General features: G+C 38.3%; 5 protein-coding genes and 1 pseudogene across 6 annotated transcripts in view; 5 read left to right on the top strand and 1 right to left on the bottom strand.

Moving 5' to 3' along the window:
- LOC123011170 overlaps positions 1-3,472 on the bottom strand; it is a 97,660-nt gene extending 94,188 nt beyond the window's left edge. For both annotated transcript variants that reach the window (XM_044408494.1, XM_044408502.1), the window contains exon 1: positions 3,220-3,472. In XM_044408494.1, coding sequence (XP_044264429.1) covers positions 3,220-3,257 — 38 coding nt within the window. In that variant the 5' untranslated portion in view covers positions 3,258-3,472. The remainder of the gene's footprint in view (positions 1-3,219) is intronic.
- Positions 3,473-4,577: 1,105 nt separating this feature from the next.
- On the top strand, positions 4,578-7,597 carry LOC123008890 (FACT complex subunit Ssrp1). The gene is made up of 5 exons (XM_044404944.1): positions 4,578-5,283; positions 5,333-5,734; positions 5,780-5,958; positions 6,009-6,248; positions 6,297-7,597. The coding sequence occupies exons 1-5, from the start codon at positions 5,233-5,235 to the stop codon at positions 7,561-7,563; spliced, it is 2,139 nt and encodes a 712-aa protein (XP_044260879.1). The 5' UTR covers positions 4,578-5,232; the 3' UTR covers positions 7,564-7,597.
- On the top strand, positions 7,594-10,489 carry LOC123008898 (tRNA pseudouridine synthase-like 1). The gene is made up of 5 exons (XM_044404958.1): positions 7,594-8,614; positions 8,666-8,794; positions 8,841-9,140; positions 9,190-9,448; positions 10,304-10,489. The coding sequence occupies exons 1-5, from the start codon at positions 8,547-8,549 to the stop codon at positions 10,487-10,489; spliced, it is 942 nt and encodes a 313-aa protein (XP_044260893.1). The 5' UTR covers positions 7,594-8,546.
- A 5-nt stretch (positions 10,490-10,494) lies between these two features.
- On the top strand, positions 10,495-11,328 carry LOC123008905 (serine-arginine protein 55-like). The gene has a single exon (XM_044404968.1). The coding sequence runs from the start codon at positions 10,495-10,497 to the stop codon at positions 11,326-11,328; it is 834 nt and encodes a 277-aa protein (XP_044260903.1).
- A 40-nt stretch (positions 11,329-11,368) lies between these two features.
- LOC123008916 (dual specificity protein phosphatase 19) lies at positions 11,369-12,148 on the top strand. Its single transcript, XM_044404980.1, has one exon. It carries the CDS (start codon positions 11,369-11,371, stop codon positions 11,933-11,935), a length of 567 nt encoding a protein of 188 aa, XP_044260915.1. The 3' UTR covers positions 11,936-12,148.
- A 1,951-nt stretch (positions 12,149-14,099) lies between these two features.
- The window catches only part of LOC123012271, a 4,120-nt pseudogene continuing 1,851 nt past the window's right edge, over positions 14,100-16,368 (top strand).

Here is a 16,368-nt window from a genome sequence, read left to right as displayed (position 1 = left end):
AATTTCGCGAAAATCCCTCTTTTGCCTGATAATAATTCAGAGTATAGTCTCCAAATTCCCGAAAAAACGCCTTCCATACCAGTTAAAGACCCCGAATTTCGCGGATTTTTTTTTTGTTTGCGAATGAGTGATGATTAATCAAAGTTTTTTCGCGTTTGAGAGAAGTGGAGGCGTCACGCTGTCTGGCAACGAGAGTCGAGTTCAGCGACCTACACTCTGTATATCCACTTTCCAAGTTATTGCATTTGCAATTGTGGGCCACGCAATGCGTGGAAAAAGTTGGAATTTTCTTGGGTTATTTGGGGATATCCGCAACTTCGCAGTTGGCACAATATGCCGGATGTCTCACACGTGACCTTGCTCATTGTTTTGATAAAAAAAAACGCAAAAATTTGAATAGTATGGATATTTAATGTGAAACAATGATGGGAATCGTGAGATCTAGTGACCCAGGTTTTACTTCATTTGCATTTTTACATAAATCAAAATGGCCATTTTACGGACAATAAATAAAATACTCGGCATCGCCTCGTAAACTATTTTCGTATTAATTTTTTTTACGAGGTTTGCAAACTTGACTTGTTTTTTTCCCCAGTTTCATCTGTTTAGTCTTCCTCTTATTTACAATGCAATAAAATGCACATTTGGCAGCACTGTACTTAAACGCCTTTCTCTTGTTACCGTCTTTTCCTTGCAGCAGGGGTGGCAACTGTTGCATAAAAAATCAAATAAATATTCATTGCCCGTCTAACTACCACCATTATTGTATTACAATTGGATCAGAAATTATATAGTCGATGGTAAAATAACAAAAGAGTTGACTTGTTCGAAGGCTTTCGAGTGGAACGATTGTTACGAAACCATGAAAATATTTTTTTACCCTCTGTCTCGTCTTTCGGGCGTGAAAAGTGTCGAATTTCAGACGAAAATGCGATTTTTCGCCCTAGAACGGCAATCCACCATTTACAGTTTCCATGACAACAAACATTGTCATTGCCGCCATCTTGGCAACGACTATTGATACTATAGCAACAAATTGTCAAAGCCAACTTACAATGTGTGTCATTGCATTTTCTGTCAAATTGTCAAAGCTAACTGTGTTGTTTTGCTATGTTCAAAATGTCAATTTTGGAACGGTTTCTTATGGTTGATAAAAAAAATGCAAAAACAATTGAAAATCGTTATTTTTGAAGAGTTTCTTTGCAACTTTGATACAATAATATACAGGGTGTTAAACTGTCAAAGCCAACTACAACATAAAACAATAAAAATAGCAAAAATAAATAAATTTTTAATTAAATAATAATAATAATTGTTATTCTTTTATTCATAAATAACACATTTTGCATCTAAACTACTAACTAATAACGTAAGTTTGACATTATAGATTCTTATTCATGGTGGTTTCTGTCAAAATCTCACAGCCAACTCTTTGTTAGGCCTAACGTTTTAATTTTAGACCAGTTTTTTTAGTTAATTAAAAAACAAGCAAATTATCAAAAAAAGAAAACTAAATTTTATGTTTAGGGTAATTTTTTTCAAACTGCCAAAGCCAACTTTATATAATAAAAACAATAGAAAATTGTTATTTTGAAAAAGTTTTTCTATAATAATATACAGGGTGATTTCTGTCAAATAGTCAAAGTCTACTTTTATACATACATATAGTGTCAAAGCCAACTATCGCACTTTCTGCACACAAAACAATAGAAAAATGGGAAAATTGAAAATTCCCATTAAAATCAGGTCAGGCCTTGATTTAATTTTCAATTAAATTATAAAAATAACTATTATTGTATTAATAAATAACATATTTTCCTCCATAAACTAGGTACTAATTGAGAATAAAATAACGAAAATGCTTTCTGTCAAAATATCAAAGCCAACTCTTTGGTAAGCTCAAAACTTTTTTATAGTTAATCAAAATAAAACTAATAAACAATCACTTTTTTCCATTAACTGTCATTGAAAAAATAACCTAAACTTAATAATTTGAAAATTTCTATCAAACTATCAAAGCCAACTCTTATATCTGTTAAATAACAAAAAACGATGCAAAAACAATTGAAAATTGGTCACAACAGAGCAGTTTTTCTGCAAATTTGATACAAAATTATACAGGGTGTTGTCTGTCAAAGCCTACTTTTATACATGGTGTCAAAGTGTCAAAGCCAACTATCACACAAAACAATAAAAAATGGAATAAATTCCCATTAAAATCAGGTCAGACCTTGATTTAATTTTAATTCAATTGTAAAAATAACTATTATTATATTAATAGATAACATATTTTCCTCAATAAACTAAGTACTAATTAAGAATAAAATAACTAAATGTTTTCTGTCAAAATATCAAAGCCAACTCTTTGCTAAGCTCAAAATTTTAATTTTAGACTACTTTTTATAGTTAATGAAATAAAACAAACAATCGCTTTTTTCCAATTAATTGTTATTGAAAAAATAACCTAAACTTAATAATTTGAAGATTTCTGTCAAATTATCAAAGCCAACTCTTACGTCTATTAAATAACAAAAAACGATGCAAAAAGAATTAAAAATTGGTCAGATCTGCAAATTTGATACAATATTATACAGGGTGTTGTCTGTCAAACAGTCAAAGCCTACTTTTATACACGGTGTCAAAGTGTCAAAGCCAACTATCACACAAAACAATCAAAAATGGAATAAATTCCCATTAAATCAGGTCAAGTCTTGCATTTACGATTAATTTAATTTAAACAAAAATCGATTTAATTCAATGAGCTATTTTTACCCACATTCACATTCTTGACCCTCAATATTTACTCATAAATTTCATCCCACTTTATTTAAAGCCTCCCACTGAGCTACCCTTTGGACTCATCCAATATTTTCTCCACGAATTGCGATAATCTTATCACCTTATCAATTTATTGTTTCCTCAAACCCAAATTTCCTTAAAAATAGGGAAAATCGACATTTTAATTGAAGTTTGAGGTTAGATTCCCCGGATCGATAAGATATCAACAGTGGAACAGCTGAGCATCGCGGAGGGCGGGGGGCATTACCAGGCCACCGGGATCAATAATAATAAACGTAACAATTGCAAAATGGAAAACCAGCCTACTTTTCCCCAATGATTCACAATAAATTTGGTCAAAATCGCCTCTTGCCGTGGTCTATTTTAAAAATGGCGATGTAAAAAAGCGTCAAGGTCGCAGCAATTCCCAAAATATCTCACCTTTTGGGTTTCCAACGTCGCTTCAAGACGCCCAGCATTTTATAAACTACATACAAGACGAGCAAATGGAAGAGGAGAATATTTTTCAGGTCACAAAACTGCACTCGTAGCCATTCGCGCGGTGGTTTTTTTTCCTACATATCGACTGAAAACTGCGTGAAACTGAAACGCGATGATTTTTTCAGCAACTCGCGACGAGACACTTACACGACCACTGCACTCGATGAGCGCCTCTCCTGAAATCAAGATGCTGATGCTCAAAATAAACAAGTCGCGGGTCATGTGACCGGAACGGCGACGCCGGATTGGCTAGGCCGGGTTTGACAGACAACTGTCATTGACGGAAGGAAAAAAGTCATCAACCTGCGATTGTCCATTGAACGCCGGAGAAAGGAGTCTTTCATAAATATTCCATAAAAATGGATTTTCTCAGTTTGACAGTTTCTAAACCACCTACCACTTTGATCAACGTTTGGGCATCCAAACAAAATTTTATTGATTAGGTATTAACTTAAGAGATTGCTTTACAAAAAAAAATACAAAATAATAGTATTTATTGTGTTAATTACCTCATTTTTTCTCTAATTATTCAATATTTGAAATTATAGGAAAACAAAATATACTCGTTTTTATATTAATGTGCATCAAGTAGGTTGTCGAAATCAATTCACACAAAAAGTAACATTTAGAACAAATTTAATCACATTAATAATGACATAAATCTTTATGTTTGCTACCCAATGTTTCATTTTAATTATTTTTTACTACGTGGGTACACATTTATTTGAAAAAAATAATATTTAGGGAAGATTGAGGTTAGGATTGTTTGAATTTTTGCATGGTTGCCACCTTAAAATGATCCCTTTCAACGACTAAAAGTTTATTTACACATTTTTTTACAAAAAAAATTAACAAAATAATCTTCATTTCGTGTTATGTCCCATATGATGGCCCCAAAACCGCCAACTTTTACGATAATTTCCAAACTTTCAGATAAAGCGACCACAATGTTTTTTTCTTTATTTTGACTGTTTTGTGGTTTTCAGTCGCATTATTTCCGACCACAAAAGCATTTTTCATGTTAAGTGACATTATTTTTGAAACTGGATACGTTTTATGTGGGCTACAAAGTAATTCAAGTCAAGCAGAAATTTATTTCGCTTTATAAATTGCAAATGACACGTTATTACACCTTTTACATTCTTCTAAAAAAAGAGTAAAAAAAATTCATTGATTTTTAGTCCGTGATTAGTTAAAAAAAAAAGCAATTTTGAATTTACCGCGCTTGAAAGTGCCAACCTTTTTTTAGTGATTTGGCGGGTTGTGTTAGTTACCTGACTTCAAGGTCGAAATTACGTCAAATGGCAAAAATCGTGACACAAAGAAGCACAAATTTTCCGTTTTTGTACTAGTTTTTCGTTAATTCTTTTAAAAATTGGACGTATTAAACCCGACTGTGTAAAATTGAGCCAATACCACCAACTTTTTTCTAGTGTTTTTGCGGGATTGTGTTGGCAGCCTGACGAAATAAATCCAAAAAGGAAGCATCATAACAAACAAATGGGACAAATTCTGTGTTTTTGTGCCAGTTTTTCGTTAATAATTTGCAAATTTGAATGTGTGACTGAAATTTAGTTATTTTTGTAGAGTGATCCCACAATGTGAATTCCCGGGACACCTCGGCCAAAGCTTAAGCATTTCCAAGCTAGAGACTGAAAAGAATTCATTGCATTTTAATGTTGTTAATTTAAAAAAACACAATTTTGAATTTGACACTTTTAAAACTCCCAACTTTTTTCTAGTAATTTCGCGGGGTTGTGTTGGCACCCTGACGAAATGCGACAAATGGCGGCATAACCTCAAAAAAATAGTAACCCAAAAAAGCATCATAAACAATAATTGAGCCAAGTTTTGTGTCTTTGTGCTAGTTTTTCGTTAATTATTCTTAAAACTGCAAGTATTGAACTTAAGTGTGAGTGAATTTGGGTTAGATTTGGTGGCGGGCCCCCCAAAATGGATTTCTTGGAATATTCGGACATCTCGGCCGAAGTCAAAGGCTGCATGGTATGTGCCCCCTCATTTCTTGCACTTTTCTCCTAAATTCGTGTTTCAGACCGGCGGGAAGCTCAAAATGACCGACCAAAACATCATTTTCAAGAACTCAAAAACGGGCAAAGTGGAGTCAATCCCCGCGTCCGATTTTGAAGCCGTCAACTTCCAGAACTTCGCCGGGTCTTTGGGCCTCCGCCTCTTCCTCAAAAACGGCTCCTTGCACCGTTTCATCGGCTTCAAGGACTCCGAAAAGGAAAAAATCGCGAAATTCTTCTCCACGACCTACAAAATCGACATGTTGGAGAAGGAATTGAGTCTCAAGGGGTGGAATTGGGGCACGGCCAAGTTCAACGGCTCGGTGTTGAGCTTCGAAGTGGGGCACAACAGCGCCTTTGAAATCCCCCTCAACCACGTCTCGCAATGCACGGCGGGGAAGAACGAAATCACGATGGAGTTCCACCAGGTGGGGGCCCCCTTCTCTCACCCAGCCACTAATAATCGGTTTTAGAACGACGACGCCCCCGTGAGTCTCATGGAAATGCGCTTTTTCATCCCCTCGAATGAGCTCGCCGGGGATGTGGACCCCGTGGAGGCCTTCCAGAAGCAAGTCATGAAAAAAGCCTCCGTTATTAGTGTCTCAGGGGACGCTATTGCCATTTTTAGGGAAATTCAATGTCTCACCCCACGGTAAGTATTTTTTCCCCCAGATTGACAAAACAAAAAACCCTATTTTCCAGTGGCCGCTACGATATTAAAATCTTCCAGACTTTTTTCCAATTACATGGGAAAACTTTCGATTATAAAATCCCCATGTCGACTGTCTTGCGTCTATTTCTTCTCCCCCATAAAGACAACAGACAGATGTTTTTCGTCGTGAGTCTTGACCCCCCCATAAAACAGGGCCAAACACGTTACCACTTTTTAGTCTTGTTGTTTGGACAAGAAGAGGAGACTTCAATCGAGTTACCATTCACTGAGTAATTACAATTAATTTAATTTAATTTTTGTCTAATTAATTATTTCAGTGAGGAGCTTAAAGACAAGTATGAGGGCAAGTTGGATAAGGAATTGTCGGGCCCCACGTATGAGGTATTGGGTAAAGTCATGAAAGTGATAATTAATCGGAAATTGACCGGTCCTGGGGGCTTCGTGGGGCATTCGGGTACCCCAGCTATCGGTTGTTCGTTCAAGGCAGCCGCCGGGTACTTGTACCCCCTTGAACGCGGTTTCATGTACGTCCATAAGCCCCCCATTCATATCCGGTTCGAGGAGGTTGCCTCGGTGAATTTCGCCCGTGGGGGGGGAAGCACCCGGTCTTTTGATTTCGAAATTCATCTCAAATCGGGGACTGTGCACACATTTAGTAGCATTGAAAAGGAGGAATACAACAAACTTTTCGATTTTATTACAACGAAAAAATTGAATATTAAAAATCGGGGTAAGAATGATAAAGGGGGCACTTATGACGATTTCGGGGACTCGGACAATGAAGCAGCCCCCGATGCGTACTTGGAGAGGGTGAAGGCCGAGGCGCAGGAACGCGATGAGGATGATGATGATGGTCCTAGTGAAGATGAGAGTACTGATGAAGATTTTAAGCCCCCTCAGGATGAGAGTGACGTTGCAGAGGAGTTTGACTCAAGTCCGAGTTCCACGTCTGAGGAGGACGAAGAAAAGGGCTCCGGTGATGACCACAAGAAGAAGCACAAGAAGGAAAAGGAGAAGAAAGAGAAGAAGAAGACTAAAACTGTCTCGGAGAAACCGCGTCAAAAACGCGCGAAAAAATCCAAATCAAAGGATGAAAATAGGCCCAAAAGGCCGAGCACCGCTTTCATGTTATGGTTGAATGAGATGAGGGATAAAATCAAGGCGGATAATCCCGGGATTAAGATTACCGAAATTGCGAAGAAAGGGGGCGAGATGTGGAAGGAGTTAAAAGACAAGTCTGAGTGGGAGGGTAAAGCGGCGAAGGCCAAGGAGGAGTACAACAAGGCGATGAAGGAGTATGAGGCGTCGGGGGGCGCCAAATCCGAGGAGAAAAAGTCCAGTGAGAAGAAAGCCCCCACGAAGAAGAAAACTACGTCGATGCCGTCGGTTAAGCCGAGTCAAGTCAAAAGCAAGGAATTTATCGAGGATGATGATTCGAGTAGTGATAGCGATGATGATAAAGGCAAGAAACGGAAAGGGTCTGATACCGAACGTGACAAACCCAAAGACAAGAAAAAGAAGAGTAAATCTGAGAGCGAGGAGAGTACACCGGCGTCAAGTGATGCCAATTCCGATAGCGATTAAGTTTTTGTTTAATTAAAACAAGTTTTTTATTCGATTTAACCTCAATGTTACATAACCTCACATTTGAAAAAAAAGCGATTTTTTTCACAAAATTGGACCTGGATGGCCATTTGCTGCACGTTTCATACATTGGGGCCCCTTTCTTGTGCTATTTACAAAAATAATTACTACATAATCACTAAAAACAGCTTTATTTGTGACATAACCTCACATTCACAAGAAGCTGTTATTTACGAAAATACCTCTGAACTGCGACTTTTTGCACATTTCGTGTATCGGGGCCCTCTTTCACGTATTAGTTCACTCATAATTGGTATTCAGTCGTTAGAAACAACATTTTATTTGACACAACCTCACATTAATTAAAACGCGATGTTTTTACAAAAATGGCCCTGATTCGCTAATTGCTGCTCATTTCGTACATCAGGGCCCCCTTCATGTGTCAGTTTAAGTCATAACTGGGGCCTAATCATCGTTATCAACTTTTTAATTGTGACATAACATCACATTTAAAAAAAAACAAATTGCTGTTGCACGTTTCATACAACGAGGCCCCCTTCGTGTGTTATTTTCAATACTAATTGCTACCTAATCGTTAAAAACAGCTTTATTTCTGTGACATAACCTCAATGTTAAATTACATTTGCGAAAAAAAGGGATGTTTTGGGCCCCAATTGCTTCTTGCTGCACATTTTGTACATCAAGGCCCCCTTCATGTGTCAGTCTGAGTCATAATTGGGACCCAATCATCGTTATCCAACTTTTTATTTGTGACATAACCTCAATGTTACATAACCTTACAAACATTTAAACGCGATGTTTTTCACAAAAATGACCCTGAATCGCTGTTTGCGGCACATTTCGCACATAGGGGCCTCCTTCGCGAGTTAGTTTGAGTCATAATTGGGGCCCAATCATCGTTATTGACTTTTTATTTGTGACATAACCTCAATGTTACATAACCTCACATGTGACAAAACGCGATGTTTTTCACGAAAATGGCCCTGAACCGCTACTTGTTGCACTTTTCTTACATCGGGACGCCTTTTAAGTATTAATTTCATTCATAATTGGTGCCCAAACGTTGTAAAAAAAATTCTAGGGGGGCTCAGAGACAAGTCACCGGGAGGTTTCCCCGTCCTGATGACCCGTCCACCGTGCAGGGGCAGCTCGAGATGGCCTTGAAACAGCTAAACCCGACTAATGACCCTGCGGTTTTCCTGTCTAGCAGGTAAAATACTGAAAGTGTGAAAAACACGTGCAAAATGTGGTTTCAGGACCGATTCTGGGGTCCACGCGTTGAATTCCACGTGTCATGTGGATCTCTACCGGGCGAATGGGCTCGAGTATGAACCCAAGACGATCACGATTTGTCTTAATCGGTTTTTCACCAAAAATGAGGTCCCAATTAGGGTGATTAAGACGTTTTGGGTGCCCCCCGATTTCCACTGTCGACATACCCCCATCTCGCGCACTTATCTCTACCGGATAGCCACCGCAAAGACCGAAATATTAGAAAACGCGACTTTATTCAATTTATTACCAATTGAGGAGTACCAACGGTGTTTATTCATCTAGTAAGACAGTTTTTTGGGGTAAAAAAGACAAAATAACGGTCAATTTCAGTTGCGACTCTTTCAATATTGACGAAATGAGACAAGGGGCGAAATTGTTCGAAGGAATGCACGATTTTCGGACCTTTATGGGGCGCGGATCACACGAGCTTGATAAAATCACCCGGAGATTTGTCAATCGGGTTGAGATTTGCGACGGGGGGCCCTCAACTTATAGTCCCTACAGTTGGCCCCCCGTGGCGACAGGGACCCGCGAGAATTACCAGTTTTACAATATTTATGTCGAAGCTACGGGTTTTCTTTACCGGCAGGTGGGTGGAATTCAAATTACGCGCCTTTTGTCACCTAGGTTGGCAACCTAACCACGTTAAATGAAATGTAATAAATGTCGTTTTTGGTGTTGTTTGAGCGTAGAGGGGCTGTTTTAGGGTTTGTGTCACGTGGGGTTTGGTTGTGGTGTCTCCTTTTGTTATAATTTCGGTCTTTGGTTGTGTTTTTGTATTGATGGAATTGTGGTTAGGTTGGTAGTGTTACTCCAGACTTTCATTTTGGGGTTTTTTAGTCGAAAATGTGTGTAATTTGTGGGGAAAGTGTCAAGGGAGTGTGATTCTTACACTTGGCCCCATTTTGTGTCAGACTGAGGGGTGAAACACCACTTTATAGCCGCCATGTGAGTGTGATTTAAATTGCGCGCGGTTTGTGACCCAGACTGGCAACTTAACCACGTTGAATGAAATCGTGTAATTGTTGTTTTGTGGGTTGTTTGAGTGTAGAGGGGCTGTTTTTGGGTTTGTGTCACTTGGGAGTGGGGTTGTGTTGTGTCGGTTTGGTATAATTCCGGTGTTTGGTTGTGTGTTTGAGTTGGTGACGTCACGGTTAGGTTGGTAGTGCTGCGTCACTCTAGAATTTTCGTAATTTCCGTGCAGACTTTGATCTCGGTGTTTTTTCTCCGAAAAAGTGTTTAAAACCGTCGAAAATCGTGTGAGGGCCATTGGATAATTCAAGTAAATATCGTTTTTAGTGAGTATAGTTGTTGTGTTTGTAAAAGCGTTGTTTTTGTCTGGGACACGTTTCATAACCTCAAAATGGCCGGTGGAGTTGGAGGGAAACGCTTCAAAATGGCTTCCCATGCAAGGTATCCGTTGTAAAAGTGTTTCTTTCGCCAGGTACGTCGTATGGTGGCATCGTTGGTAGCCCTAGCCCAAGGTAAAATAACCCCTAAAGAGGTAAAATTGATGCTGGAAGTGCCCTCGCACCGCAGTTGGAACGACAGAATAAAGACAGTCCCCGCATACGGTCTGTATCTTTGCGACGTCTCGTACGATAGATCAGTGTATCGAGGGGGCCAATAGCAAAGATGGTAGGGTCTCGCGTGTACGTCGGGGGGCTGCCGTACGGGACCACCGAACGGGACTTAGAGCGCTTTTTCAGGGGCTACGGTCGCATGCGGGACGTGCTCATCAAAAACGGCTACGGGTTTGTTGAATTTGATGATCATCGCGATGCCGACGATGCTGTATATGAATTAAACGGTAAAAAACTTTTAGGGGAGCGTGTGACTGTCGAACGGGCCCGAGGGACTCCCCGAGGTCGCGACCAATGGTCCAGCCGCAGCGACCACCGCTCCCATGAACGCTACGGTCCCCCCACAAGAACCAATTATCGACTTATCGTCGAAAATCTATCCTCGCGCATTAGTTGGCAAGATTTGAAAGATTACATGAGACAAGCGGGCGAAGTCACCTATGCCGACGCTCATAAACAGCACCGCAATGAGGGCGTCGTCGAATTCGCCTCCTATTCAGACCTGAAAAACGCCATTGAGAAACTAGACGATACCGAATTGAACGGTAGACGAATTAAATTGATCGAGGATAGAAAGCGTAGCAGACGGTCAGGGTCGTACAGCAGTCGTAGTCGGTCTCGTAGCCGCTCCAAGTCTCGTAGCCGCTCCAAGTCTAAGAGCAGGTCCAGATCGGCGAGCCCCAAACCGAGCAAATCCAGATCAAGGTCAAACTCACGCAAGAAATCGCTTGATAGATCGAGATCAAACTCGCGCAAGAAGTCGGTTGAGAGGTCAAGGTCGCGCTCCAGGTCCCCGAGACGCTCGAAGGAGGCCTCCAGGTCAAGGTCACGCTCCCCGAGTAAAGAACGCAGCAAGTCCAGGAGTCGCTCAGCTTCACCCAACTAACCAATTAAATATTAGGAAAAAGTAGTTTTTAGTCTTAAATATGAGTTTTTTGGACGAATTGCGCTCGAAAAAGCACACTTTGAGGCCCACTTCTACGATATTGACACACTTGGATGGTCAGAAATTTATACAGTGTGGCCCAGAAACCACGCCATTTCACCGGAAAAAATTTGGATTTGTTGTTGATACTAAACCGGATAATGTCCCTGCTAAAATCACCGATTTTATCTATTTGGGGTCACAGGATTGTTGTGATTCGGAAATTTTGCGAAATTATTGTATTGAAAACGTTCTCAGTGTCGGAATTGAAGTCAAGTGTGGGAAAAATTGCAAATTTGTCGAGTGTTTGGATCTACCGGAGACGGACTTGGAAGAGGTCCTCGCCCAAAGTGTCGATTTTATCGAGAATGCTGTGCAAAGACAGAGTAATATTCTAGTGCATTGTAACGCCGGTGTGAGCCGTTCGGCCTCCATTGTCATAGGTTATTTGATTTTAGTTCGCGGTTATAATTTTTTGGATGCATATAATATTGTAAAAAATGCACGAAGTTGTGTTCGACCGAATGATGGGTTTGTTACACAACTGAGGAATTTAACTAGGTCGTAATTTTTTTCATTGGTTTTTGTAGTTTGTAGAACTGTTCATTCATAATATAACTTTTTTATTGGTATAATAAGAAATAATTGTAATTTAACCTCCAATAAAGTTTTATATTTACGTAAGTTCATTTCGTGTACCTTTGATAACATTGCAAATGTATTTTTTACCGATCTTGTAAATAATCATAGGTGCATGGTGTTTGAATAAAAAACAAAGCAAGCCGTGTTTGTCATTTCGCATGCCCACGATTTTATCGCTCTGGTAGAGCTAGCTGTCTTATTACTAATTAACGAAATTTCGGAGATTTTTGAAATAAATTTCACACAAATGTCCACGTGTTTATCGGGCGATAAAATCCAATACTTGAATGAATCGGCGACTTTTTTATTGAACTGGTGCTGCTAGAAACGTGGCGCTAAATTTGAATTAGAAAAATAAATTTTTGATTATTTAATCAAGATTTACTTATCGATTTGTTTGTCCTTGGAGTGTCCTTGAGCCCCATTCGATGCAAATTGCGCACTCAAACGTCAAAATAAGAATTTTAATCACATTTTGCGCGTCACAAGTCTTTTAAATAATCGTAGGTGCCTGGTGTTTTAAAAAAAACAAAGCAAATCCAGTGTCGCCAGCTGAAAAAAAATAAATTCACCAAAACAGCTGAAATTTTTTTTGAAAAACGGTTTCCGTTTTTCTTGCAAATCTGATTAAAAAACGTGCTCGAAAACATGAAAAACACGATTTTTGGTCCAATTCTCTGATTTTTGGATTGTTTTCAACAAAATTTTGCGTTTTATTTGAAAAGCATTCTAAAAGACTTGAAAAAAAATGATTTTGTTTTTTTGTTTGTTTGTTTTGCAAAATCTCACAGAAAATTCAGATTTTTGTTTAAAAACGTGCTTAAAGACTTGAAAAATGTAAAGTAACATGAATTTCGAAAAAAATATGTGCTTTTCGGCTTGTTTTTTGACAAAATTTCACTCAAAAACGAGCTAAATCGAATAAAACAAACGAATTAACATCAATTTAAAACATGTTTTGTAATTTTGTAATTATTTCAAAAACGTGCTAAACACTCTAAAAATGTAAAAATAACACAATTTTTGACCCAATTTGGTGAATTTTCATTTTGTTTTCAAAAAAAATTTTGCAAAATAGTTTTGTTTCTGACTAAGAAACGTACTAAAACGCGAGGAAAAAAAACAAAATACTAGGTATACATTTCGATCAAATTCAGTGACTTATTTGACAAAAAACGAAATAAAACTGTTTTTGATTTGTTTTTAACGAAAAAACTGAGATTTTGGTTTAAAAACGTGCTTTAAAGGCTTAAAAAAAATAAAGTAATACAATTTTCGACGAAATTCTGCCCTTTTCGGCCTATTTTTTGACAAAATTTCACTCAAAAACGAGCTAAATCGAATAAATTTCAAATAATTTTTGGACATGTTTTGACAAGATTTTGCAAATAAAAAGTCCCTGGTTCAAAAACGAAATAAATCGAGGAAATACCAATTTCAATCTAGTTTGTTACGTTTTTAGCAAATTTTTTTCAAAAAACTGCATGTTTATTTCAAAAACGTGCTAAACACTGTAAAAATATAAAAATTACAAATTTTTTGTCCAATTCGGTGAATTTTCAGTTTGTTTTCAATGAAATTTTGCAAAATAGTTGTTTCTGATTAAAAAACGTACTAAAACTTTTTGATTTGTTTTTAATGAAAAAACTGAGATTTTAGCCCAAAAAAGTGTTTGAAAAAAATAAAGTAATTTTCGACAAAATTTTGCTTTTTTCGGCCTATTTTTTGTCAAAATTTCACTCAAAAACGAGCTAAATCGAATAAATTTTAAATAATTTTAGTAATTTTTAGACATGTTTTGACAAGATTTTGCAAATAAAAAGTCGCTGGTTCAAAAACAAAATAAATCGAGGAAATACCAATTTCAATAAAGTTTGTTAAATTTTTAGCTAAATTTTTTCAAATAACTGCGTGTTTATTTCAAAAACCTGCTAAAAATTTTAAAAATGCAAAAATAACACAATTTTTGGCCCAATTTAGGGAATTTTCAGTTGGTTTTCAACGAAATTTTGTTTCTGATTAAAAAAACGTGTGTACTAAAACGCGAGGAAAAAGGCTATTTTGATCCAATTTAATGATTTTCTGCCAAAAAAGAAACAAAACTGTTTCTTAACTAATCTGGTGGCTTATGGCTTTTTTGTGCAAGTTTGACCACGTTTCTGGCTAAAAAACGTGCAAAATTCTCAAAAAATGCAAAAAAACTTCAAATTTATTAATTTCTGCTGTAACTGCAGTTACATTTACAAAGTTTTCACCAAAGCACCAACAAACTAGCATAAAAATCACCAGATATGGCAACACTGGGCCAGTCGTCTTTGTCATTGAGGGCCCACGATTTAATCGTCATGGTAGACCTGTGTCATTAAATTAACAAAATTACGAGTTTTACCCCTTGAAACCCGAAATTTGGTAAATAAATCCCACCCCAAACGACTCCATCAGTCAATTGCGTGGTTTACCGGTCGATAAAATCCCAATTTGGCTGAATCGGTTAAACACGCCGACGACTTCATCGCAGCGGTAGTGCTAGAAACATGGCGCTAAATTTGAACATCTGTCATTGTTAAAACAAATGTTTGATTGTTTACACCAAATCAAGGCCTCACTCATCGATTCGTTCGCCCTTGGGGGCGCCCTTGAGCCCCATTCGATGCAAATCTCGCCTCCATTCACAAATCGCGCATGTTGGTGGGGCGCAGTCGCGTGATCCGATCCCCACCGAATGATTCTTTGAAAATCGTCAAAATAAGCACAAATTTTAATCACGAGTGATTTGGTAAAAAATGCGCGCAGTTTCCCTCAAACACTCCTGAAATCACCCCTTCAAGGTCACCAAGTGTCAACAAAATGGATTTTTTCACGCGAAAAATCCGCTTTTTGTGGGAAAAACCGAAGAAAAGTCGCGAAATTACGAAAATTGACGCCTATTTCGAATTGGGGTACAGGATCCTGAGCTGGGAGGACGTGTCTTTGACCCTGAGTGTGTTCCTCGCCCTCAACTTCTTCTTCTGGTAACTGTCAAAATTGTCTCAATTTGGGGCTATTTCCGGTGTTTCAGGCTCGCGATTCAGCTGCAACTGAGGCTCTTCGGGGCTGTCTTCCTCCTGGCGCTGGTGGCGTTCCTCGGGGACTCCTGCTTCGACATTGGGGGCGCCCCCCATTTGGAGGCCTTGGACGAGCTCAAAGCCGACCTCACCGACGTGGTGCTCTCGCTCAAAGCCCTGCGCAAAGACAGCCCCTCTTCGGTGGGTAAAAACGCTAAATCACAGGAAATAACCTCACTTTTCAGTTTTGCATCGGCATGTCTTTCGTGTTCCTTGTCATTAGTTTCATAGCGAAAAACATCTCGGGGTATGTCATAGTCTACTTGGTGCTCCTGGGGGTGTTTTTCGTGCCGTTGGGGCTCTCGAAACTGCCCCCGGAGTATGTTTCAGCAGTGAAACAATTCGTGAAAAATGTGGGCTCTGAAAGAGGTATTCAGGCCGAATTTTGGCGATTTGCGTGACTGAAAGTGCGATTTCAGGTGTCTTGGCTGAAGACGAGCTAATTCCCTTCATTTCAGACAAGGATTTCAGCCGCAGAGACCCAGATCTTGATAGTTTGTTGACTGATAGGACTGCAGGTAAATAGGTCTATTTTTATTGCTCAAAAATAGTTGGAGAGTGTGACCTTGGGGGCTGTTTACGTGCAAAATAGCCCAAATTATCACATATTTATTAAATTACAAGTCAACAAAAACGGGGATTTTTCATTTACAACTAAATTTTTATCAAGTTTTGTGTTTACTTCCTACCCACTTGATTTTTCCGAGGAAGTGCTTGTTTTTGTCAAGTGGGATTTTAGATTAAAGAAAAAACAAACATTAATCATTATTTCGTTTATTTCGCACGTTTTAAATACCAATAACTGATAAGGGTGATAAATGATAACACTGATAACATATTTTATTTATTTACGCAGTTGGCTTTGTCGCGTGACAGATGTCATTAAACTGCAGCATCACAACCAAAACATAACCTCAATTCGGGGCTAAAATTATCAAATTTTGACCGATTTTGGGTCACTTGATGGAATTAATCACTTAAAATCGTTTTCATTGAGCCATTTTTGTTTCAAAAATAATGAAAAAATTCGAAATGTGGTTTTTAGACGTAAATTTGCGATTCAGTTAGTTAAAATACTCTAGGACGAGTATTTATCGCGTTTTCGGTCAATAAAAAGCGTTGAAATTTTTTTAAATTTATGTACGTAGTTGGCTTGTGTCAGCCTTGTGTTTGGCGCGAAATTTGAATTTCAAATGATTTCATTGACCCATTTTTAATAATATTTTGCAGAATAACATTGAAAAGAAAATTAGAA

The sequence above is a fragment of the Tribolium madens genome, unplaced genomic scaffold, assembly GCF_015345945.1.
Source record: "Tribolium madens isolate multiple individuals breed KSU strain unplaced genomic scaffold, Tmad_KSU_1.1 Scaffold_19;HRSCAF=116;Tcas5.2_LG9, whole genome shotgun sequence".
Classification (NCBI taxonomy): Eukaryota; Metazoa; Arthropoda; class Insecta; order Coleoptera; family Tenebrionidae; genus Tribolium; species Tribolium madens.
The sequence above is the reverse complement of the archived record's forward strand: the minus strand, read 5'-3'. Positions and strand labels throughout refer to the sequence as shown.

Bases quoted from the DNA above. Each gene is read 5' to 3' on its own strand.
- LOC123008890 (XM_044404944.1), top strand. From the start codon at position 5,233: ATGGATTTCTTGGAATATTCGGACATCTCGGCCGAAGTCAAAGGCTGC. The intron at 5,284-5,332 runs GTATGTGCCCCC...TTCGTGTTTCAG, and splicing joins CCGAAGTCAAAGGCTGCATG to ACCGGCGGGAAGCTCAAAAT. The intron at 6,249-6,296 runs GTAATTACAATT...TAATTATTTCAG, and splicing joins ATCGAGTTACCATTCACTGA to TGAGGAGCTTAAAGACAAGT.
- LOC123008898 (XM_044404958.1), top strand. From the start codon at position 8,547: ATGTTTTTCACGAAAATGGCCCTGAACCGCTACTTGTTGCACTTTTCT. The intron at 8,795-8,840 runs GTAAAATACTGA...ATGTGGTTTCAG, and splicing joins GCGGTTTTCCTGTCTAGCAG to GACCGATTCTGGGGTCCACG. The intron at 9,141-9,189 runs GTAAGACAGTTT...GGTCAATTTCAG, and splicing joins CAACGGTGTTTATTCATCTA to TTGCGACTCTTTCAATATTG.
- LOC123008905 (XM_044404968.1), top strand. From the start codon at position 10,495: ATGGTAGGGTCTCGCGTGTACGTCGGGGGGCTGCCGTACGGGACCACC.
- LOC123008916 (XM_044404980.1), top strand. From the start codon at position 11,369: ATGAGTTTTTTGGACGAATTGCGCTCGAAAAAGCACACTTTGAGGCCC.